The 24830-nt window shown below is 41.5% G+C and overlaps 1 protein-coding gene across 2 annotated transcripts in view; it reads right to left on the reverse strand.

Moving 5' to 3' along the window:
• Positions 1–830: 830 nt before the first annotated feature.
• LOC146369618 (A-type voltage-gated potassium channel KCND2-like) overlaps positions 831–24830 on the reverse strand; it is an 88399-nt gene continuing 64399 nt past the window's right edge. The window contains exons 2-6 of one of the 2 annotated variants that reach the window (XM_084910319.1): positions 14005–14167; positions 11328–11426; positions 8679–8774; positions 8061–8299; positions 831–5274 (exon numbers count right to left, since the gene is read on the reverse strand). In XM_084910319.1, the coding sequence (XP_084766445.1) occupies positions 5088–5274; positions 8061–8299; positions 8679–8774; positions 11328–11426; positions 14005–14167 (784 nt within the window). In that variant the 3' untranslated portion in view covers positions 831–5087. The remainder of the gene's footprint in view (positions 5275–8060; positions 8300–8678; positions 8775–11327; positions 11427–14004; positions 14168–24830) is intronic. The other variant, XM_084910317.1, reaches the window with a different exon arrangement.

Consider the following 24830-nt stretch of genomic DNA (forward strand, 5'->3'; position numbering starts at 1 on the left):
CCTGTAGCCAGTGTAGCCAAAGGTAGCATAGGCCATTAGTTCTCCCCTGGCAGATTGTCCCAAGCAGCCAGGTATGCCATCCTTATACAACCACTGGAAGACACTGAAAATCTGCACTGAAAACCTTGTGATTGTTTTGGTTTCTAGCAGATTGCTGTGGTAGCCCGTATCAGGGCTACAAGCATTGCAAGAGCTTGGTCCGCATAGGTGGCAGTAAGTTTGAATGGTTTCAGGTGAACATTGTCTGTGAAGGAAAAACAGATAAAAATAAACTTGGGTCTATCATTATCATTCCCTGAAAAATACATGGATTTTTTATTTTCTAGAAAATTACCATGGAATTGCACAGTACTTAAAATTAATTAGATAATATTTAAAATTATTTGAAATAAAGTCTGCATCTCATTCCCTGTAAAATATCAGGAAGTAAGGCAATGTTAAATGACTTCATAAAATGGCCCAACCTTGGAATGCACAAGGTACAGTGTTAAAAGGGTAAATATTGTATGTTCTTCTGGATAATTACCATGTAATTACAAAGTATGTAAAATTACTTAGTGTAAATTTTTTCATTGTTTCCTCTAAATTTCAGATAAAAATATGTTGAAATTACATGTAATTACAGGGTACTTATGCCCTTAGTTTCGAGTTGTATTCTAAAGTGTCACCTAAAAAAGCTTTACTATTAGCACAGACACATCAAGGTAGCACTCTGTATCACTTTAATCATAACAGGCTGAATGTCAAGTTCTTTAATAATGAGAGGTAAGCTTGGGTGACTTCAATCTCTCAATCCCACCTCTGAAAAGAGACGTACAAACTCTGGGAAGTGTTTGAATAGGACAATGTTTTTATTCTGTTTACTCAGACACGGCACCGGACTAAAACCATGAGCTTCTTTTTCTTTTAGATATTATCTTCAATGAACACAAGCTGTAACAAACAAAAGTGATAGTTGTAAATGTCTCTAATTTTTACACTTTCTTTTATCACTTCATCTCTGCTCCAAATGCATGCATGTTCTAACGACTTTAGAAAAATATCATGGGATGTTAATTGAACATACAACACTACAAACTCTCATGGAAATAATTTTAAAAATAAGAAATTACACGAACAATTACAACACATGTGCACTATTAACACTTATAATAATAAATTCCTCAAAAATATGTTCATCCTTTCCCCCTCAGCCCGTCCCCTGCACCCTAAATACAAAGCAGAGGTTGTCCTTACAAAACAAAGGAAAGCATAGAGAAGTCACTTGCATAAGTCACATTAAACTTGCGCAGACATGGATGACTGAAGTTGTAAAGGTGCTGCTAGCAGGGTTGGCCATTTGGATCCTCATTCTGACGAGTCAAACAAGTCAAGCTTTGACAGTCAGAACTCGATACCAGCTGCTCTTTACTTCTGGAGGAGCAAGAGAAAAATGTTGTCTTCTGTGCTCTTACTTCTATATATTTTTTTCCATACATGGCGTAGAAATGAAAAATCCAACATTTCAACACATCCCTAAAATTCAACCAGAGAGAGAAATATTTCCCCGAAGAAGAATGAGAGGTTTCAGTTTGTTTCGTAAGAAAATTGTTTTCTTTGTATCAAAACGGGAACAAACTGATGGTCTTTCACCTCTGCAATGATGAGGCTTTAAGACTTGGTGTGTACGGTACATCATGATGAGTCACATAGATTCAAAGAACTTTTTTTGTATACCAAAATCTACAAGCAGATATTCAACATTCATCAGGGTCCCAGCAGACAGCATCAACACCACTCTGAACCTAAGAACTCATTAATGAAATGAACCCTAAACCCTTTTTAAACCTTTAAAACCACTCAGTGAAGGTTTTTGGAGTAGATAATAACAATAAATTATTATTGACAGAGACAGACAAATAAAAAAATCTGGAATGCTCTAAAAATATTCCATAAGACAGGAAATGTTTTCTTATTCTCCCTTTTTTTTCTCATTGATTCAGCATTTTTGAGAAATAAACTTAATCCAACTTCACCTCACAGAAACATGTGAAAATAATTTTCTAAAACCTTAAAGATGTTGCAACTATGTTGACAGCACATGTGAGCTTTGATGTTGCTGATGTGACGATACAAGAAAACCCAAAGACTGCCATGAAAGTATGAGATCATCCATCAGTGGACTGACATATCATGTTAGCATTTTAGCTGCTGTCATGTTGTTGTTGTTTTTTGGTTCCAGGAGTGATTGTATTTGGCTACTATGTTGGTTCTAAGTTATCAACTAATGATAAGTCTGCATCCACAGACTGTAGAGGAGCATTACACAGACACGGATACCTGTTAAGTAGTTCTCAGAACATTCCAAATAAAATCCTAGAATTTCACCAGAACTGGAGCTCCACCTTCCTGGACCATCTGTTAGTACAGTAACCTCATAGAAGCCCTGTTATTCGTCACAAGATGTCATTAAAAATGCTCCAAAAGGCTCCAACAGCACAAACACTGTCCAGAGGTCCAGTTCAGGGACTCCAGTTAGCTGAGGTGAAACCTAGTATACATGTGTGTTGCCATCTGCATGTCAGTGAGAGAGACCACACCCCTAATTATACAGTCTATAACTCACCTGTTTAATACAGTTTAATCAGGTAAGTTATAAAAACATTTTCCCCACATACAGGTATAATGAAGGGGGAAATATCTACAGAGACAAACAGTTTGCGTATCAGGCTGTAAACATGTTTATTTCTACTGTAAAGTTTTAACATGCAAGTCTGTGGGTACTGACTCACTGCTGCCTGCTGGACATTTCAGGAAATGCAGCTTTCAGGCTGTCAGTGTGACCATGCCCGCACTCAGAAGAGGGAGACCAAAAGACTGATCATAGATTACTTCTGGATGTTTGGTTGAATTTTTTACTTCAGTCTCCATTTAATGTGATTCAGGCAACAAATTTACTTGGCTGAGTTGAAAAAGCTTGATCATTTCACGTGTCTCTGTGAGATAAGCATGTGAAAGCTACACAGGCAGCTAACACTGGATTTTATACTCATTGCTCTTCTTTCCATACTACAAAATCACTTTTTTGGTCATTTTTACATCAAACAATGGGATCTGTTAATTTGTACTTTAGATAAATAATATTTGTTAAAATCTTTAACCAAAAAGTAAAACAGAGGTTGTTGACGGAAACACCAACAGCAAAAAAAAAGCACTTTTTTTGCTGTTGTGGTTGTTTTTGTGGGTAACTGGTGGTTTGTCCATTTTCTGTTTAAACTGTGGTTCCAGCTGTCAGCTCAGAGTCAGTGCTGTAAATCTGTGTCCCGTCACCTAACCCAACACACAGGTGAACAATGAAAAAAAAAACATCAGGCAACAAGTGCATCAAATCAGTCTGCAAGATTTACAATACACATCACTGCCAGACCCAGTGCAACAACAGAAAGATTCTCTTATCACAAATTGACATCAACATTTGCACGATGGCGGTTTGGTGTTTCTGTACAGCAGAGAGGAAGGCAGTCAGAAAGGTCAGCTAGAAAACTCATATTTACAGAATAAGTACTAGAACCCGAACTGCTCACACCACCAGCCAGATGTGCATGCAGAGGAGCGTCCTGGCTTACATGGAAACACACGGTCCGTGGACAGGAACGCACAGATACTGAGCATGCTCACTGTTTTCATCATCCTCTTCTTCTTCATGACAGCTGCAAATACAAATCGTCCACATCTTTTTAGAAGAAAAGCCCCGCCCACTGTCTGTGGCTAACACACCGTGGGGCACTCACATGTTCAGGGCTGTAGCCAGCAGATCACAAACTACTGATGTGGGGTAAAAGGAAATATATTTTTTTTTTCAAAAAATGAAAACAAGAATAAAAAGATAATTAAAAATCGAACAAATAAAATCCATGAAATGAAATTTAAAAAAAAAAAAGATAATTTCCCTGTTGTAGCACTTACACCTCAAGATAAACTTTCCCATTCACCAACACTAATAAATAATAATAACAAAAAATATGATGACTGAAAGAAAATAATGTGAAAATAATAATAATAATAATGCATTACATGATATATTTCATCACTGGGTGCAGGCTGTAAATATCTGCTGTCCCCCCCATGATAGGACAAACGCTGAAGTCTTTAGCGACAAACAGCCTCCACCCAGGACAAATATGTACTTATAAAAGAGACTCAGAAGACTGCAAAACAAATGGCGAGTCCCAACCTTCAACATGTCCTCAGAACATTTTCTACAAACACAGAGGGTCTGTCAGGTTCAGAAGTGTGACAGTGTGATGATAAACCCTCCGTCACCATCCGTCTCATCCTGGTTTCTACTGGGACAGGTTTAGTCTTAGCACAAAGACTGCAAGCCCAGCTAAGTGAATTCCAGTGAGTGGAGATAAAGTTAAAATCAGCTGAGGACCTCTGAGCCTAAACTAAACGCTGTGTCTGATGCTTTATGTATTTTCTATATTATCTTTCAAAGGAGTACGGTAGACCTAATATGAAAGTAATGCAGGTAATTTAAAAGGTTAAAGCTTGATTAAAACACAAGTCTGGTTAGCTCAGATTGAGCTTCTGGCTCTAAAGTCCACCTCCAGACAGTCAAATTCAGCTAAATGGACTAGTAACTGACTAAGAGGATTCAACATATAATGAATGTGAAGCGTTGACCCCAGCTGCCAGTCTCTGTGCTAAACATATTTCAGAATGATCCAATGGTGTCTTAGTGCTGGCTCGCTAAGCCACCATTCAGGACAAAGATACGTTGGTGGTGGTGATGTCCTCTCAGAAAGAAGCAGAGATCCACCTTCAGTCAGGCGGCTGCTATTTTACCAGCGGAAAAATCCTCCCAGAAGAAAAAGAGAGAACAATAAACAACTATAGTCCAAATCAGAGTCAGTTTTAGTGTGACCTGTAGACCTGCTTCTCCACGGCAGGTCTGAAGCATTTAAGCTAACCCATCACTTCCATTGTGGACACATGATGCAGCTACCAAAGCCTACTCTGAGTCTGGTGTGGTTCAAGCTGTAGACCGCCAACGCCTGCCGTCTTCCAGCGCAGTGGGTGGCAGTGTGGGAGAGTCTTTTTGGGGCCTAAAGTGCAGACACCCGCACAATGTTGGCCTGGGAGTAGTCAGTGGAGCTGGTAGATTCATCACCTTCAGGGGTGGTGCCAGGTGGCGTGGGCATGCTGATGATAGCGGAGGTGATGTAGGGTTGGTCACAGTTTAAAGGAACCGTCTCCTCAAATTTGGCATTGAGACTGGATCGACTGGAACGACTAGAGAGAGGCAAAGGAGAGATACTTAGTACTTAGTCTTCACAAGCAAAGGTGAATTTTGAGCAGTTCAAATGGACTTTAGTTCAACTTCCTGTCATGTGTTTCAGTTGTAAACACATCAATTCATCTCAGTTCCCTTTTAGTACTGCTGACTTCTCCACTCCTATGTTGGCCCATCCCATGCTTCTCAGTCTCAGTTTAAACATTTAATATGTTTTTTATGTTCTGTTGTGAAGAAAATTTGGGTTTATAAGAATGTAAATGTAAATGATTTTACATTAAAATTCAAATTATATTTTATCATCTGAATTATATTTTTTATCTAAATCAAGGTTAAAGAATCAAATCTCTTGCTCAGTTCTTCTTTTTTTCTGCTCCAATTTTAAGTCATTTATACTAATTTTACAACTGAGGTATACAAAAAGGTTTGGATTTTGAAAAGTCAGTACTGAATTTTAATACTTGAAGTTTTACTCAAATGATTGATGAACACGGCCTTTGTGTAAAAGCGCAGATCATGTAAACCTAATTCCAGAAGCTCTAAAAGAAAGGATAGAGCCTCCTCTACATCATCCAATGCTTCCAGTAAAGATAGCTGACATGCCTGTACTGACAGCTCTAAAATGCCCTCATTCCTGAAAACTCCTCAAACGCACCAAAATTTCCAAAATAAACTCAACCTCTAATACTTGGAATCCTGAAACTTGCATAAAGACCACTTTAAAATCTATAAAAACATTTAACTCTAAAATGACCTTTTCTAAAAGTACTTTTGGTATCTCTAGCAGGATCAAATCCTCTAAAAATAATGTCACGAGCTGAGCCCACGTCCTTATTTTAGGTGTGACAGTGTTTTAGTAGATAAAGGTGAATGGCTTGGACGTGAATTGAGCTGCGGTTTGGGGAAGGCCTTGAAGGGGACGGCGGCTCCCAGGCCTAGCGGGTCCCGTGTACTAAATAGAAGTGAAGTTAAAGAATATAAAAGGGGAGGGAGGAGGCTGGGGCATGTAAATGAGAATGAACAGCTTGTAGAACTGGGGGAACATATATAGATAAGAATCCGAAGGAGCGTGTTTGGAGGTGTGGTCCTGCTCCTGAAATTCCGATGCTTTATCTCCAATTAAATCCACTTCCAGACATCTAGAACCTTCTCAAGAGTGTCTGTTTTTTTTCCTTTAACCTGATGGACCCCAAAGGGTTTTCTGAGTTTCCTGTTCGAAAATAAAATGCCAACAATTGAGTATTTCTCTGCAATTACAAACTCTGTGTATACAATCTTGGTATCAAAATTTCATCAGAGGTGTAAATATTGCAGCAGATATTACTGTGTCAAAGTTACTGAGACTGGAACACAGAAAATGTAAGTAGATTTTATCCTCACCTAATTTTTTTTATTTATTTTGTAGCATATAACCATTTCAAATTGTGACTCCGTTCATATTTCATTCCAGAAATTCAGTAACCAACATATAAACATCATATGTGCAAAGATTTATGTTTCTAAAGTGAAACAGTGAAAAATTACAGCACTGTCAATACATAAATATCCAGACATTGTACAAAAATGTCCAATTTTGGCACACATTGGACACTATGTTAGTTGAATTTTGTAGGTATTAAAGAGGAGAAATGATTTAATTTTATTAACAGGCCTAAAAATGCGTGTTTTTGAATATTTTTTAACCACACATTTACATGGCAATGGCGCTTTTCTGCCGTGGGCATGGAGCGCCTCTGGCCCTTTAAACTCTGATGAGGCTGTAACTTTGGTTTCTTTTGGCCAATTTGCATGATTGACACCTCTTTTTAATCGTTTGAGCCAATAGGATCACAGTAATGATGCCACACTCACGTTACTTCAACCACTCAGAAGTTACAAGGCCAAACCCCACGTGGTCCCAAATTTACTGCATGTGGCGTCTGTCTAGTCACATGTCTGTAGGTGGGTCTGTAGGTTGTTGACAGAAAATGGCTCTGATCTGGCTAGTTAGCCGTGGAAACTGCTGATAAACATGAGGCTACCAGCTACTGGTGAAAGTAACGGAGGAAATCGGGACGGTAAGCCAATTTCTGTCTTAGCGCATTTGCGCCGCTATGCGTTTTTGTGGTCTTCTTTTGCGGCTCATTCAGTGAATTTTGGTCAGGGTGTGGTGAAACTTGGTGTTACATGGTGTTACAGTTACATGAAGTCTGAAGAATTTCTGGTTCGGTTTTGTTTGTTTAGCGGACATTTGGCATTTACCTAGCTGCTCTTTTAATCATGGCTTGTTTTAGTTGTGTTTGGTGGTTGTAGAAATGGCTTATATGAGAGTTTAGCTGAGATTCAGAGGTTTCTGTGGATATCACACGTCAGGACTTATATTTCTGACCCCGTGTTATAACCAATTATACGTGAACTCGTTCCTTTTGCCCCCGGTACCCGGGGCCTGGGGCCGATCAGGTTAAAGGGCTTGTGAAATCTCTGGTAGCTCCTGGTAGAGCTTTCTTCAAGGATCATGCGCTGTAAATGTTCTTAAGAATTTTTCTTTTTTTCTTAATGACTTTTGCAAAGTCCACGTAGATACTGGAAGCTCATCAGGAACTTAAGACCCTTCAGAAGAACCTTTGTAACCTTCTGGAATATCCTTAAAGTCAGTAGGACCCCCTGCAATTTTCACAGTCATGTCTTCTGGGTGATTTTATTTCTTTATGGAGATCAAATATGACTATAAGTAAACAAAGAGATGTAAATGTTGGATGTAACCGTATGACTGTAAAAAACAGAGTTGCAGTGCTGTCTAACATACCTGTTGGTTAGTGGTCGCTCCCTGATCTGGATGGTGCTCAGCTCCTGAAGACTGCCCTGCAGACGCACAGACATGTTGGAGTTCGGGACGTTGAAGGTCTTCCTCTTCCTGCGGCCACAGCAGGAGCTCAGGCCATGAGTTGAAGAGGATGAGATGGAGGAAGAGCAAGAAACCTGCTTCAGCAGCGTAACATCCTTGCAGCTCGCCTCATACGTCTTCTCATCTACAAACTCGTGATTCTGAGAAAAAGCAAAGCTGCAGTTTTACAGGATGGCAGGTAAAGGGTTAAAACTCGACCATGGACATAGAGAATCTGCTATGAACTAGATAGATGTCCAAATTCAAACAGTAAACAATCAAACTGAATATTTTTTGTTTACCGCTGAAAAATTGGAAAAAAATTAATCTCCAGGTAAGGTAAATGATAGTCATTCTCATTAATTAAAAATATAATGATTTTCTTCAATTTAGGCTCTTTGAAGTTTTAGAAGTTTCATTGAGAATTTTTTAAGTGTTAAATCTATAAAATCTGGGAAAACATGTAAAGGAGTAAACTGTTAATCAGTTGGTCAAATAAAGTGAAAGAGAGTGTGTGTGTGTGTGTGTGTGTGTCCTCACCGTGGTCTTTTCCAGGCAGTTCAAGAGATGATGATGATGCACTTCGAAGTTAGGGTTGGCCTTACACACCAGCGCCTGTCCTGCTTCTTTGGATGCCTTCAAGACATAAACACAAAACACATGACCTCAGCCATCCCATCATTTACAGAGAAACACCTGAGCAAGGCTAATATTTCCACCAAAATCTGCCAAACCTCAGCATTTCTATTTTAGCCACAATTCCTTCCTGTTCTCAAGTTAGTGTGAAAATGATGGATCACTCACTGGATCAAACCAAGGCTACCAACAGCAGCCGTTCAGCAGCTTTTGTTTTACTGCTGTGGTTTGACTCCAGCCTCATTTAACCCAAGAGAGCCTCCAGAGCTTGTATAACTCTGGAGTTCAGACTGAATGTGACCCAGGTGGGCAGAAGAGTAACCAATCACGTGCAGCTCTTGCTGCCAAAGGAAGAGTCCAACATTTTAGATAGATTGTTTGAGTGTTTAGGGCTCCATGTACGACTGGTGTCATTTTCCTTATGGGTTCTAGAGTTCTGCCTTAACACCTTCAAGGAAGAGGTGCTTTGTTTCCTTTAAGAACTTTACCTGTTTTTACCTGCTTTTAGGATCCTCAAAAAGGTAAGTTAAAGATACGGCATCCAACAATGCATGATAAACTTGGAGCAATGCCCACAAATTACTTCCTTCAGGTATTTTGATTTTCAGGACTAAACAAAGTCCTTATTCCTGGAGATTCCATGCATGCCACAGATAGTCCTAAAGGGAGCGATGCACCTGAAGTCTTGGTATTTTAAAGAAAATATTCCTGTCTGAAGTTGTGACCCCCATTCCTGCAGATCCCAAAAGAAACCAATAACCCAAGGAGTCATAAACCTGCCTCTCAGGGAACCTGCCAAAAATCTTAGAGGACAAAACCCATTCGACTCCTGTGGACTCTAAATGCTGCAAAGCAGCTCATTATCAGGGCAAGGCATTAACACAACTCCAGAAACTCACTTTGTGACCTTAAAGAACTTCATGATTTTCACTCTAAGTCATTAAGACCCTCCCTGGGGCAAAATCATGAGCCCCTATGCTGGGCAGAAGAAACACAGCTTTTGAAATATTAACAAGACTTCATTCCAAAGTTTTGCTTTACATTGACTCTGCCCAGTTGCATGCGGATTGGCTGGGCGATTGACATGCAGTTCAGCCCAATTTCATTCCTCCACAAGTCAATGAAGTCCAACACTATTACTGATGATGTCATGAATCGCGCAGGTAATCATCTCATAACAGCAGAGCTGCATGGTAGGGCTCAAGTCAAAGGAACAAAACAAAAGAGGAAGAAGACAGAGCAGAGAGTAGGAGAGACACTGAGAGGTGGAGGTGTAGAGAACTTCCTGTTGGTCAGGTAAGGCACCCCCACACAGCAGAGGACCAGATCATGCACATGTGAGTTAGTTAGTGACTGACAGGTATTTTGTTTTTCAGACTGTGAGCAAAGCTAAGAAGGATGTGAAAAGACAGAACACTACAGACAGGCTACAGACAGACAGTGATAGAAACAGGATGAAGATGAATTCATCATGGACACTTCAGCATCAACACTTCAGTCAGCTAAACACATGAGCAAGGACCAGATGAGGACCAGCTAACACAGGCTAAATTCACACTAAAACACTTTCATTTAAAAAAGAAGAGCAAACTCTGTCCAGACACTGGATCAGAAATGATCTCCAAACATCCGGTCTAAAGCCAAAGATCATATTACCTTTACTCTATTTAGTGCTGATATGAGACTGTTTTACAGAGAAAGTCCAGACTTTGCAGGGTAAATGTAGGGTAAGTAACAAGGCTGCCACTTTCTGCTTGTGTTGAGGAAGTTTGGAGTTTTGAGGAATTAGAAGGGCATAGCTTGTTCCCCTCCCACCACTGCCAATGGCCTAGAGCCCTCTTATATTCCAACAGCAGGGATGGAACCAGTGAGATGTAACTCAGCAGAGTTACTTATGTACTTCACTGAAGTACAGTTTTAATGTCCTTGGACTTAGATTCTTATCTTTATTTTTGATTTTAATTCTACTGATATGTGGTGCTGTATAAAACCCCACAAAGAAAATGATGCTCCTGTCATCCGAATTTGGCTTGTAATTTGGCCTCATTGATCACAAAAATAAACCAAAGAAATGTAGGTTTTTGCTTTGCAAAGAGTCACGGTGTATCTGCCTATGTTACTCCGCTTTAGATTCTAGACCCTCCAGAGTCTTGTGGACATGTTGTGTGGATATCAGGATGTAGCCATAGTCAGTCAGGTCTTCTACCATATCTGTGCTGAGCTGTGAACTTAGAGATGGATCACTTTAACAGCGAAGAAGAAAGGGTCCATCAGAGTTTGCTGTTTGTCAGGTATCTGGGAGCTGGAACCACCTGAACCTTCAGCGCTCTTGTTTGGCAGGTAAAGAGAAACTAATGTAAAAGGCTGGAGTTTTGAAATGAGAGCACAGCTTTATCATTACATTGATCCAAAAACATGTCACTGCTGAAGCGCGCGCACACACACACACACACACAGATGAAAGCACAATGAAAGCAGCCCTCAGCATGCTCCTCACAGCTGGATATGAGACAGAAAAGATGAGAGAAACCAACACTGCATGTCCACGGTTACCTCCTCTTCAGGGCCAATAATCAGCCGGCTGCGTTTGTACTGCAAATAAGCGTTAGCGCCTCCACTCTTCACTGCTCGAATTCTAGCAAGCCTGGTTTTCTGTTTGTGAACACACATAGGTTTGTGAGCGATCAACTGTAAGTGGGACCACAAACACAGGCTCAACACCATGGTCACTAAAACAAACTTGCAGGAGGATTAGATGTGAACATGAAAACAGAAGCTGCAAAGATTCAGATCCCATTTGCTGCCGTCCTTCATCTGCTCATGTTTATCTCAGCCTTTGACGTCCACAAAAACTGAGTCTGATAATCCAACAAAACACCCAGAACCAAACTAACAAGGTAACTAATGTGAGCAAATCATATCTTCTGCATTCAGAAAGTCACTTCAGTGAAGAAAATATCAAAATATCAAAGATGTCAATATCTGGACACAAGCTGTCCTTTTTAATAACTTCTGCTTGTAGACTAATCTTAAATCATGCAAACAAAGTGTTGGCTTGTGTGACGAGCAGCTGATGAAGCAGTGCACATAAACGGCAAAAAGTGAAAAAGGCGTGTGGCAAGCTTCAACATAAGTTATAAAAATAGCACCCCTACTGGCTAAATGCAAGATAACATCTGATCAAAGGTTTATTACTGATCACTTGACTCTTGGCCTGGTTTGTCCATGTTTACATTGTAATGTAATCCTGATTAATGTCAGTCAGTCTCAGGAACTATTACACAGGGAAGTATAATCATATCAATTTATCCAGATAACATGATTTTCAGATTGACAGCGGTCCCCAACATTTTTTGTGCCACGGAGCAGTTTAATGTCAGACAATATTTTCACGGACCGACCTTTAAGGTGTCGCGGATAAGAACAACAAAATAAAATGAAAAAACCAAGACAAAAACTGTGGTATTTTGTAAATCTCATAATAAACGCGAATTCACTGTGTAATTGTGTAACTTTATTAGCAGCGTCCTCCTGAAATGCGACAACAACATTGAGAGTAATATCTTCCTCTCTGCCCCTTAATGCTCTCTGGTAGCTATGGTAACTCTTAAATATTTCTTTCAAAAATAAGACAACTACAGAGCGGGAAAAGATGCAGGAAAACTGAGTTGCCGATAAAACCCTGAAAACCATCAATTTCACACCCGGGGGTGGGGACCGCTGTTCTAATGTATTGGAGAAAAACACCACCAGAGGGCAATATGACCCGGTGAGCAGCCAGCTGAGCTCAGTGAGCTGTGTGAACCTTTAAAAATTTGGATAAACACTTTGAGCATCACCTCCATTTAGATGACACATCTGTGCAGCAACAAGTGTCTTTAAATCCTTCAAGAATCTGTGGAAGAACGTCAGGGTGTCTGCAGCCACTCATTTCCCAATCAATCAAAATCTATCCAAACTTTGTGTAAATGTCAAATTTGAACTGCATCCTCACAGCTGACACTGATGTGGTCAGCAGGATTTTCATGATCTCTGACAGATTATCCCAACATAAATTGAGCCAAGGGTGTTTTATTTACCGGTTAAAGGTAAGTGAGCACAAGTGGTGTGAATATGTAGGTGTAAAATGAGCTTTCCCAAAGTTTCTTCAGGTTCAGTTTGAAGCATCAACTCTAATTTGCACAGACAATAAGTTCAATAAGATGGTGATGGTTTCTGCAGACAGAAGCTGAGTGACTGATGGTGTGCATGAAAGAACATAAAAGCTTTGCTCAGTAGAAGATGTGTTGTATGAATCTGATAATATTTATTCTTCAGAGATCTTCTGCAGGCTTCAGGCTGCAGACAGAAACATGATTCAGCTGCTTCTCTGTAACTTTCCAACATGGTGTTTCTCTCTGACCCCCAGCGGGGTAAACAAAGGTCTCCAGCACAACCAGAAAACTCATTTGTTGATGCTGGGAGGAAGTAAAGCCTGGACAGCTTCCTGCTCTCTGTGTCTTCCTCTCTTTTCTCCTGCGGGTTGTGCACAAACTCAGATTTCTAAATTAGGACAAACTGCTGTCACCACACTGATGTGTGAGTGACCTTCTGCAGCAGCCGGCCCTCTTACTTCAGAAGCGCCCTGCTTCCTCTCAGAGATACTCTGGATTTCTCTCTGGACACTCACAGCTGTAAACACACCCACATCCACAGTTGCTCTCTGTAAACACCTCTGCAAATATGCAATGGATACGTTCACCACACGGTGGCAGCGTCTTACCAGAAAGGTTCAGTGTGATGACCAGCATTACATTCTGGTCTGTAGATCTGAAATGACTGCAGACTTCTAAAGTTTCTGTGTTAGTTTTTAAAGCTGCAGTCTGAGCGCTTTCAGCTGCTAAAATTAATCAGGTATGTATTCCAGGAACAGCATGTCTGTACAGATGTTCATCTAACACTAATATAACAATAATGTTAGCGTGCCTCAGGGCAGGCTGGAGGCTTCCAGAGTCTTGTGGTTCAGTGTGGGATTACATGAGTGCTGCCCGCACTGATTAATGAACATAACGTCATAACTATTTCTTCACATTCTGTTAATTTCTGTTAAAGTTTTAAACTCATTAGAAACAAAAAGTTCTTCATAAAAACACTGAAGTCCTGCATCTAAATCCCAGGTCACTGCTGTCCTCCCATTACACTCTGAAGACAGTTTGTGTCAGTGGATGAATGGATAATATGGAGTCCTCACCTTTTGCGCTCTTCTCTTCTCGGCTCGCTGGCTCTGGTGGTAGATTCGGCTGAAGTTGGACACGATGACGGGGACCGGCAGGGCGATGACCAACACGCCACTCAAAGAGCAGATGGAACCAAAGATCTTCCCCATAATGGTCTTTGGTACCATGTCACCATATCTAAGAGAGCAGAGAGTCAGAGGTCAGCCCGGCTGTGAGGTCAGCAGCAGTTTGTGTAAACTGAGATTTGCCATTTTCAGAGGGTTTGAACAACAGCAGGTATATCTGGGTTTTTGTTCTTTCGCACAGCAACGTGGAGCATCATGGATTCTTCAGATTTCGCTCACTTAGAAAAACCTGAAGACAAATAAATCTGAATACATCAAAGATCCCACAGAAACACTATGAAGCTTATTCCTGTAAAGGTGTAAAGAAGAAGAACTTCAGTGTGTTTATGATGAAGATACCAAAGTTAACCTGATTGTAAATGAAAGACTGGGACACAGTATATACACTGTGTTTTGAGTCATTTATACTGGAGGAGACAATCATGACCTATGCTGAGCATAAGCTACAGTGAAATGAGTGCACCTCTGTTGATGTATTTCAGCCTCTGATAGGTCATTTTCCCAAACATCTCTGTGATGTCATACAAAAGGAAAAGCATGCTGGGTCTCTTTTCTTTGCACGGCAGTAAAGAAGCGAACATGATGGTAGATGGTGTTAAGATCTTTGGTCTTCATGCAGTGCAACGATTATTTCACAAAATGTTTGCATTACTGTGATTCAAGTGAGAATAAAATGTTGCCTGATATGTGCTGTTACAACACAGAGCATAAAGAGCAGACAGAACAGTCTGTGACTGTGAAGTTGGAGCATTACTGATGTGGACCCACTTTATAAACTAGTTTGAATCCTTTGGTTCTGACTCCAGGTGGTGTAGCAGTGAACTGCTGCTAGGTTTGGAGGACTAAAGGTGAAGCTCTCAAACAGTCAGACGGAATCAGTAATCCTGTGTGATCATCGAGCTGTTGTTAAACATCTGTTTTCCTGTAAGCTGAACACCACACTCAACAGTTTCCTCTTCATTTATGATCAGTCAGTTTGGTGTGACAGATACTCAATGACTAAACTAAATGCAGCTTTTTCAAAGACTCTGCAGAAAATGGAGCTGATGCAGCGTTTTACCTTCAGTTTCATGAATGAAACTGCAGTTCAGTCAGCGTCCACGTGGAGGCGCTAAAGCTCTGCATTACCACCACCACACGTCAACACATTCATCGAAACTTTAAAACACCCAAATAATTCTGCCCCACTTTCAAACAGTAAGACAGCAGTGGCATTCCCAGCATGCTCAGTACTCAGACGCTAGGACAGAGGAGAGTGTATCCATCAGGCTAAAGTCACAAGCTTTATTCACCCTGAGGCTCAAAAACACTCAGAACATGTCAGTAACTGTTCGGTTTCTAATTACTGATTTTTCAAAGGAGATGTTTAGTTTCTATTATCATTACTTTCAGTAATAAATCGGTCGCTCTGATTAAGTTTACACCAACAGAAATCTCAAAATGTAAGATATAAAACAAATATTTTCACATGTGGAAATGATATTTTTTTCTAGCTCAAACTAATCTGTAGACAACAATCAAAGGAAGATGGCACGGCTTTTGTATAATCATCTACAGTAGCGATAAAAACAACATAATAAAAACTAAAAAATACTGGGACCACATCAGAGGAGGCAGAGAAATCTGGGTCTCGCTGCGTGTCTGACATTAAACAGGATTACTTTATCATTTCCATATTGTTGTATATTCAGTGCTGCATTTTGAGCTACAGTGCACTAGTTGCCAAATGCAGTGTTGTGATTGGTCAGATCTGTTTATTTGCATGTGAAAAATCTGAAAAGTCCAGCTTGGTTCAGAAGAAAAAAAAAAACATACCCCAAAGTGTGAGTGGCTGGATGTGGAATCCTAAAATATTTCAAACTAATACCTGGTCTGTAAAGACCTTCAGAAAAAAACTCATTTGAAGTGTGAAGTGTAGAAAACATTAATCAGACTAACAAATACTCAGACTTCAAAATATCAGCATGAAGATATAAACCAAGCAGTTTAGATATCGACAACTGGTGTGTCAGCTGCTGACTAAATGTCAGCTGCTAAATGCAGCACTGATTAATATCACCCTCATAAACATGATCCACATCAAGCGGTTCAGGTTCCATTCTTCGGGTTCCAAGAGGAAGTCACTTCTGTAAACTTCTGTCCTCTTTGTCTTCCTGTCGAGTTTCATGTTTCGCTCAAGGTGAAGTTTGAGTCAGTGACGGATCGCCTCGTCTCCTCCTGCAAACCTTCAAAGCTCGAGCCACCGCGTCTCACAGGCAGCCAATCAGAGGCTGCGACCTTGTCTCAGTGTGTTTCACCCAATTAGAAACACACTCAGAGTACAGGTGTGTGTGTGTGGCTGTGTATGGTTGTGTCAGTCATGTGACTACGTCCTTCATCAAGGAGGGTGTGTGTGTTGACTCTGCTGTGTATTCACCTCTTTATAGCAAACACACACACACAAACTTGTGTGTTTGATCACATATGGGCGTTAGTAGGTGTTCCACCAGTAATGACTTTGACCTCAGTGGAGTAACTAACATCAGCTGAGGATAATAAGACACAGCACCCACCTTTGGTTCACTGGTTCATTGCAGCACAAATATTTTTTTCCACAAATAGGAATATTGCACTGTTTTTGAACCAAATTTTTAAAAACAACGAGAACAAGGACAAAACGTTTAAGCACTGACGGTCTCTGAGTGTTATATTAACGATTATTATTATGGTAGAAAACCACATAAACCTACTGAAATACTTTAAATCAAACTTTCTTGCTGATGCGCACATAAACCTGCAGGATGTCTGAAGGTTTTGACTGTTGAGCGTCTTTAATGTGATGTCACTGCCTCAGCTTTGAGGTACTGTGTGGATGACCATGTTTCCTCTGATGGCCGGACTCCCCGCGTGATCGATATGCTTTCAGATGCACACTGAGGTCACAAATATGAACAGTGCAAATGCTCAGAGTCTGGGTGGTTGGAGATCCTTACGGCTAAGCTGAAAGGAAAGTGAGAGTTGAGCAGGATTTGTAGGCTGAACACCAACATTCATCCTGTCATTCGTCATTAATATTTTAATTTGGAGGAAACACCCTCAGCTCAACTTTAGTAGAGAGGTAAATTCAAGAAAATCAGGCAATAAAATATCTGCTCCATCAAACTCCTTCTGCATCAACAGCAAAGTCTTTGAGAGCTTTCCCAAACTCACTCTCTTCTTCGGCAGTTTTACTTTGCTGATCTCTCAGTAACCCAGAGCTCTGAGAGGATCTCCTCTGCTCCTTCAGAGTAAAAGCACCATAATCTCTTCAGACAGTGTGAGAGCCGAGCGCTGACGCTCAGAGCTGAGGGTTTGATAATGATCCTGATGAAACGGCTTTAGTGATGAATAAAGATGATGGCCTTAATGATGGAGCATGCTCAGTGAGGAGAGTCAGTTTGATGCACTTACACTTTAATGATTCAACACAAACTGTTTCCCGCCTGTCTCTGAATGATTAGGATCATCAGGCTCATCACGATGAAGGTGATGATAAAATGATGGAATATCATTTGATGACCTACAGGACGATTATATTTTTTTTCTCATCTTATTCTTGACTTTATCATTTTGTGACAGTCTCGAGCTGTGAGGGGAGAGAGCAGGAGGTGCAGGGAGGGTTAGGATGTCCAAGTCCTTCACAGAGAAAGCAGAAATCAGTCCATGGGCCACTGACAGCTCCTGAAGGAGGCCTGTTTGTTTAGGTTAAGTTAGAATCGGTTCATTCAGTAACAATAAAAATCTTCTGACTAATAGAAAAGTCGCACAGAGCACCCGACATGATAAATTTGAGTAGATCAGAGGAGGTTCCCTCGGACTCATATCCCAATTTTATTTCAATGTAAACGAAAGACTTCGAGTTGATATTAGTTTCTGCAGACATGAAGCATTCAGGTTCACTTCTCTGATTGGCAGCTTGCCCACTGCAACACTCGAGGCTCATGGGAGTTTAGTGTGAAATGTCATTCAGAGCATGTGTGCTGCTGAGAGAAGGTGAACTTCATCACATACCATCACACTGCATCACATCATCATCCTTCACGTGTCTGTGAGTGTGTGTGTGTGATAACAAAAAGCAGATATTGATGCTGCGGTCAGCACTTTGTCAGATCCACTGAAATCTTCAGATTTGAGCTCCTCAGAGTTTACCGTTAATCCCTCCATCCTGAAGCCAGAGCGCTATCAGCCACGCTTCCACAACCAATCAATCAGTTAATCAACATCCTGGTGGGGGAATCTGCAGCAGGTTGTAAAATAATGAAACCAATAGCAGAAAGCATTGATCACACAGCACGGCGAGCCAGGAAACCAGACACAACTCCCTTAGGAGGAATCTGCCCGCAGACCCAGATTCTGCTGCAGAAACAGCGGACAGAAAAATATGGCTGCACTTCAACGGTGGGTAGGAGGAGTTCTCACAGCTGGAGCCCAGAGCCACTAGCAGAGCCTGAATCCACAGCTGGAGCAGTTTCTAAGTAATGAAGTCCAGTTTTTAACAGAAGATGAAACACTGAAAGTTTCAGAACAACAACGATCCATCACCACACTGAGGCCCGAGAGGAGCTGCAGATTCAGGTCACGGCGCCGGTGCGGCCCAGTCTGGACCTGAGCTGCTGCACACATGAGAGGAAACGTGTTTCTGCTAGTGTGTTATCACACTGAGAGGTGTTGTACACTGTGAGCTACAGATTCTGCTTTAACAGAGAGATCTTTTCTAATCTGTGGTTCGCTTTGACTTCTTCACACTTGTTGGGCTCTTACGTATCTTAAATGGACCCCTGCACCTTCACAGGAGAGCTTAGAGTTCCTCTAAGCTCCATGAGACTCTACAGCAGTAAGGCAGTCGTTCGACCTGCATGTAGACCCTAAAGTTAAAATGTGGCACTGAGCGGTCGCACTGGGAGAAGGTGATGTTGGAAAACGTGGTTTAGTGTGCAGGAAGTAAATGTGTGTGCGTCCTGCAGAGAGCTTTAACACGCTGGCTGCTGGCAGCATGTTTAACGTTTCATAAAGTGAATTCACGTTGCGCTCGCCTCGCTACGTCTAAATTATTTATGCTGCTATCTGGACAAACAGCGCCTCGCTGCTGCTCTCCCATTAACAGGACAAACAGGCCACACACACATACACACACACACACTCCTGCTCATGTCAGAGTAAAATGTTTCTGGCTTAATGAGAGGCCTGCTTCATTATGGATGAGTGTTCTCTGTGCGCCTGTGTGCGTTATTAATGCGGTGACATGATGGAGGCTTTGAACAGGTTTTATTAACAGCAGCACGTTCTTCTTCACCGTAATGCTAACCACACAGACCAGGACCCGATCGACCCAAGGCAGGACCGCTGGACTGTGACCAGCCCGAACCTGGACCTCTGGGCTTCAATACAGTCACACATGTTCCCATGATCCCTGAGTCTGAGCTGACAGGCTAACAGTTGTGAACCTCCAGAGAATCCTCATACTGTCAGCTCAGCCTTAAGCAGCTCTGCAGTGATGTTCAGCTCACTGTTCGGCTGTCCACCTGCAGCATTAGCACTCCGATTCAGCAGGATTACCAGCAGCTTCATGTTTAGCGCACAGAGTCTGACTCTAATGTGATTTGATTTACAGCAGGTCTGTCAGAAGAACATCAGCTGAGATGCTCTCTGCAAGCATGAGTATCACAACACAATGGAAAGAACAACCTCACAGCATCTAACCAGGAAGTCTCTCTCTAAGCAGTAGGATCATTGTGAAGTCTACAATCAGGAGACGCCTTCACGTTGGTTACTTACATGACTGTATGTGTTGGGTCTGCACCTTGCAGGCCCTGCTGGTTCAAAGACTTACCACTCATGAAGAAAGCAAGACAAACAGCTCAACCGGTTTTAACGTGCTAGCAAGGGGACAGCGTTCGGCAGTACCTCTGCCCTCGGTCTCAGATGACTCCAAAAAACCTGCCTCCCCTGCAGCCTTTTATTCTGTGACACGCAGTTTCACAAACACCCATTGTAAAACCCCCTTGTTTTGCGTCATAAAACTAAGGCACTCAGTGTGTGTGTATGAATGTGCGAGCATGTGTGAGTGTGTGTGGATGTTTTTGTGTGACTTCCTGCTGATCACAAAGGGTCATCTCCCCTAAACCTGTATATGGCTCAACCACTTTTTAACAGTCTCACCATACACAAGCACAGGTGAGGCCATAAAGGGCAGGAAGTAAAACATCTAAATAAGAAAACAGAACCTTCACATAGAATGTGCCTGCAGTTAAACATTATCTATAGCTAATTGCCTCCCCCAGCTAGATGTAGGGAAGGAACAGAAAAATCTCTAAACATTCAGGTTAAGACAAGGTTTACAAATTTAAGTACAAAAATGACAACATTTAACAATTCACTCTAACAGTATTTTCCCCCCTTATCACTTTCATCTGTTTAATTGTTCTCCCCTCCATCTGCACCAGCAGCTCACATCACCTTGTGATGAAACATGCTAATGTGACCTCAGTCTGAAAATATTTTCCTCCTCTGAGGCTCTTTTATGCATTTTGACTAATGCTAGCACAAAAACAACTGAAAACCTCCTCAGTTGGTTGTGCAGCTGCTTTCTGTGGAGTGAGGAGTGAAAGATGATGAAGGCGGAGGAAAAAGAGGCTCCAAACAAAGAGAGAGCGAAGAAGAGAGAAGCTAAAGGTCGCAACAGACACTTTTATTCATCTCTCTATTTTTAAACTCGTCACCGTGACAGATTGAAGCTGTCAGGGTCAACATCCATCTTCTTCAACACACACACACACACCTACACACACGTGTGTGGTTAGTTCGAAGTGAGGACCTTACAGTAAATAAATGCTCATCATTCAGCTCTGATGACGGCACACACCTCCATCACTCATATCTGCAACTGGAAACCCATCCAGCCTCAGCGTCATCATTCTTCTTCTGCTGCTGCTGTTTTAATTTGCACACAGCAGTTTGTCCTTCACGTTTACCTGACCTCGGCTTTCCGTCTCCTTCATTTACTTTATTATCAGAACGATCCGGTGGTTTCAGATGGATTTTTATTTCAGCCGCTCACATTTCATCCACACACAAACACCAATTAGGTGGCAGCTGTGGAGTCTGAAGAGCAGAGGAAGAAGCGAGGAGGATGAGCAAATGCAGAGAGGAAGAAGGCAGAGAGGATGCAAATGTATTCCCCAGCTGTCACTGTTTTGCATTAATAAGCCCTGAAAATAGATCCACAGGCAGAGTCCATCAGTCTCTGTCACATTGTTGAAATGCTGCTTTTGACCAGCAGCAGCTCCTCTTGAGGCTCACGCTCGCCTGCAGTGACTCAGCCCGAGTTCCCTTTACATCTGAATACTGACACAGATTCTCCTGTAAACAGCTCAGACTGCTGACCTGAATCAGAACAGCGTCAATAAGGACCTGCTCCGCCACATCATCCAGGACAGGGTCACTCTGTTGGATGAAGGTACAGGGAGTCCATCACAGTTATTTTAAGTGTTAATTAAAATGAAATGTTTAAATGTTTAAGATGAAGTTTTGCTGATGTACTCCACATCTTTATTTTCTCTATTATGAGCCCACAATGACCAGCTCTCTGACTTTAAGCAGCGCGCTCTCTTAACCACACGGAGGAGAAACTTCAATTAACTGTAGCCTTCAGACACAAAGCACAGAGGAGAGTAGAAATTACATGAATGATCAGATAATTAAAGAAAAAAACATGGACGGCAATGAATTAAATCCTGATGTTTACCTGAAGAGCCATAATTGTCAGTAATGATCCACTGATTAGATATGGAACACGCTGGTCGAGAACATTACTTTTTTTAAAGCTTTCAGATCTTAATAAGTGAACTGATCAACAACAGAAAATAATCTGCACCTCCTTTTAAAATGAAATCATTATCTCCTGCAGGATCCTCACGTGATTACAGTCTCATTACAATTATCTTTATTCAGTCGCCTAAAATTGTATACGGGAGTTTTTCTCCATCAAACTAAAGTATTTTTTTCTGTATTAATATTTTACATTTTTTGTCATTTTTTTAATCCTTCATTTTATTTTTGTATTTTATCTTCGTGTTCCTGCAGGTTTTAAGTTTCCCACTTCCTGACAGTCCAGGAAAGCATACAACAAGATAGAGAAAATGACTGCTGAAGAGACATCGACATAATCATGCCAATAAAAACGTTGGTCCAACAGTTGTTTCAGCCTTCCAGAACCTCGTTAAAGAGATTCCTCCTCGTCCATTGCTACATTATGAATCCCTCATCCTACAGAGAGATAAGCTCTGCTTATCTCACGTCACACCTTCATTACAGACTCTCGCCTCACTCAGACACAGTAAGGCTCTCGACCTCCGTCAGGTTGAGTGATTATGCATCTTGAACATCTACGTTGGAACAACCAGCAGCAAGATTTGGAACATTTATAAAGAAGAAGACAGCATTATTTATCACGGAGACACTACAGCAGACTGAATTTGTTTCCTCTGTGGGCAGAAGCCACAGGCAGCAGGGCCTCACTCAGAGGCAACTGGGGCGTAAAACCCCCAACCAATCACTAACCGAAAGCTCGAACTGTGGTTTTAAGGTGGAAGCTGTTAGTTCATTTAAATTTCTGTAAAATGTGAACCTTTCATTGGTGCTCAGGTCTGCAGGAAAAAAATTTAATGAGCCTCTGAAACCTTTTTCCCAGCGAAATGATTAGAAGGTCTGAATGTTTTTGGGGTGTTTCCATTGCTCTCTATAAAAAGAAGAAGCTGAAACAAAGACCACAAACACACAAACCATGATGACTCCAGCTTCCTCTGACTAGAAGGTCTAAACCAGAGGTCTCGAACTCCAGGCCTCGAGAGCTGGTGTCCTGCAGGTTTTAGATGTGTCCTTGATCCAACAAAGCTGATTAAAATGGCTAAATTATCTCCTCAACATGTCTTGAAGTTCTCCAGAGGCCTGGTAATGAACTGATCATTTGATTCAGGTGTGTTGACCCAGGGTGATATCTAAAACCTGCAGGAAACCGGCCCCCGAGGCCTGGAGTTCGAGACCCCTGGTCTAAACAGATCCGCAGAGAACATGGAGCAACATGATAAAGAACAAACTGTACTTTCAGAGTTAACCCTGCAGGAGGCACTATGTGAAAAAACAACATCAGTGCTCCCTGTGTGAGTCTTCATCACATGTGTTTTTATGTCTTCATCCATGAGTTATCTCTGCTCATGTTTTGCTTTTGATATTTTTCCAGCCAATCATATGTAAGTATTCCTCCGCTGAGGCGAGTGGAGTTGAAGATCACTGCAGTTTGTCTTATTGGAGAGATGAGAAAATGAAGATGCTGGATGTGTTGATTAGTTTCTTTAAAGTGGCAAAATCCAGCACTGATCCTGGTGGAAGATCAGCTCTGAGAACACTTCTGGTTTTTAACTGTAGGCTTAAAGTCCTGACAGAGGAGAGAGCAGAAAGTGGCAGACAGGTTCAGTTCAGCTCAGATTGATCTCCTCCTTAAATAAAATGTGCTGTATTTTCAGGGAAAACTTAAAAATGATAAGCCATCAGCGTGCGAGAGCAGATATTGATGCGAAAATAAAAACTATCAATCACCGCAGAGGAGCTGTGAATCTGAAGAAAGATGCATCAATGTGCCGATGTGCAGCCATTTATAAAAACAGACAACTAATCCATGAGCTCCCGCTGAGCCTCTGCCTTCAGCTTTAACCTCTGATTGGTCCTCCTGATCGTCTCTGCGGGAACACTGAACAATCGATGACATCACAGGTGGAGCTCTATTGATCCATTGATCTATTGACCTGAACTAAGTGCACTGTGAGTCCTGCAGCAGCTGACACGGAGGAGGGCGCAGCACCGAACCCTTCATCTCTCATTCTGTTGATCGAAGATCACTCTAACACCACCGCCGCCTGGGACCAGGGACAAAATGGCCACCGCTGTCAGTGATGGAGTGTTTATTTAACGGCACAATCAGCACAGAGTTTGGATGAAGAACGACGGCCGCATTTTTGCTGATATTTTTATTAAACGATGAAACATTTTTCACTTTGTCAACAAAACGTCTCATTAAACTTCAACTAGTCGAAACCAGAAACTTTCCTCTTACACAAGTCCGTTTAATTCAATCACACTTTCACTTTTTACTCCAGCAGATGAAACAACATGAGATGATCTGTCCCAGTAAACATACAGCACCAGTGTTTAGTTTGGTTCTAACCCTCTATAACACATCCACCCAAAGACCTATTGAAAATGATGAATGGGGCAGCTGTCTAAACAACATTAAGCTCTGAAAGGTGAAAGGTAGTCTTCTCCTCCTCAGCCGTCTGCAGACTGGTTCAGATGCAGAGAACCGTTTCCTCTGCTCTGAGGATAAACTTGTGATGCTCATAATCAGACATGAATACATGTAAAACTGTAGGAAACGTTCATCAGCTGTGCAGTTACACCAGCCTGTGGAACATTTAGCTGTTTGGTAATGACTCTCTTCATGTAAAAACAAAGACTACTAAAAGTCTGTTGGCACTCTAATGCTCAGTGGGTAAACACTGGTGACTGAGCGACCAGGTTCTGGTGCTAGCAGGGTAAGAGGAACAAAAGCTTTGTTATTTCCACCATGATCTAAAATCTCTTAAAGACAAATGTAATCTATCGGGAAATGTTTAACCCTCAGATGGACCCCTCGCTGCTGAGCA

The sequence above is a fragment of the Perissodus microlepis genome, chromosome 17 (genome assembly GCF_051167445.1).
Source record: "Perissodus microlepis isolate ML-2025 ecotype Zambia chromosome 17, ASM5116744v1, whole genome shotgun sequence".
Classification (NCBI taxonomy): domain Eukaryota; kingdom Metazoa; phylum Chordata; class Actinopteri; order Cichliformes; family Cichlidae; genus Perissodus; species Perissodus microlepis.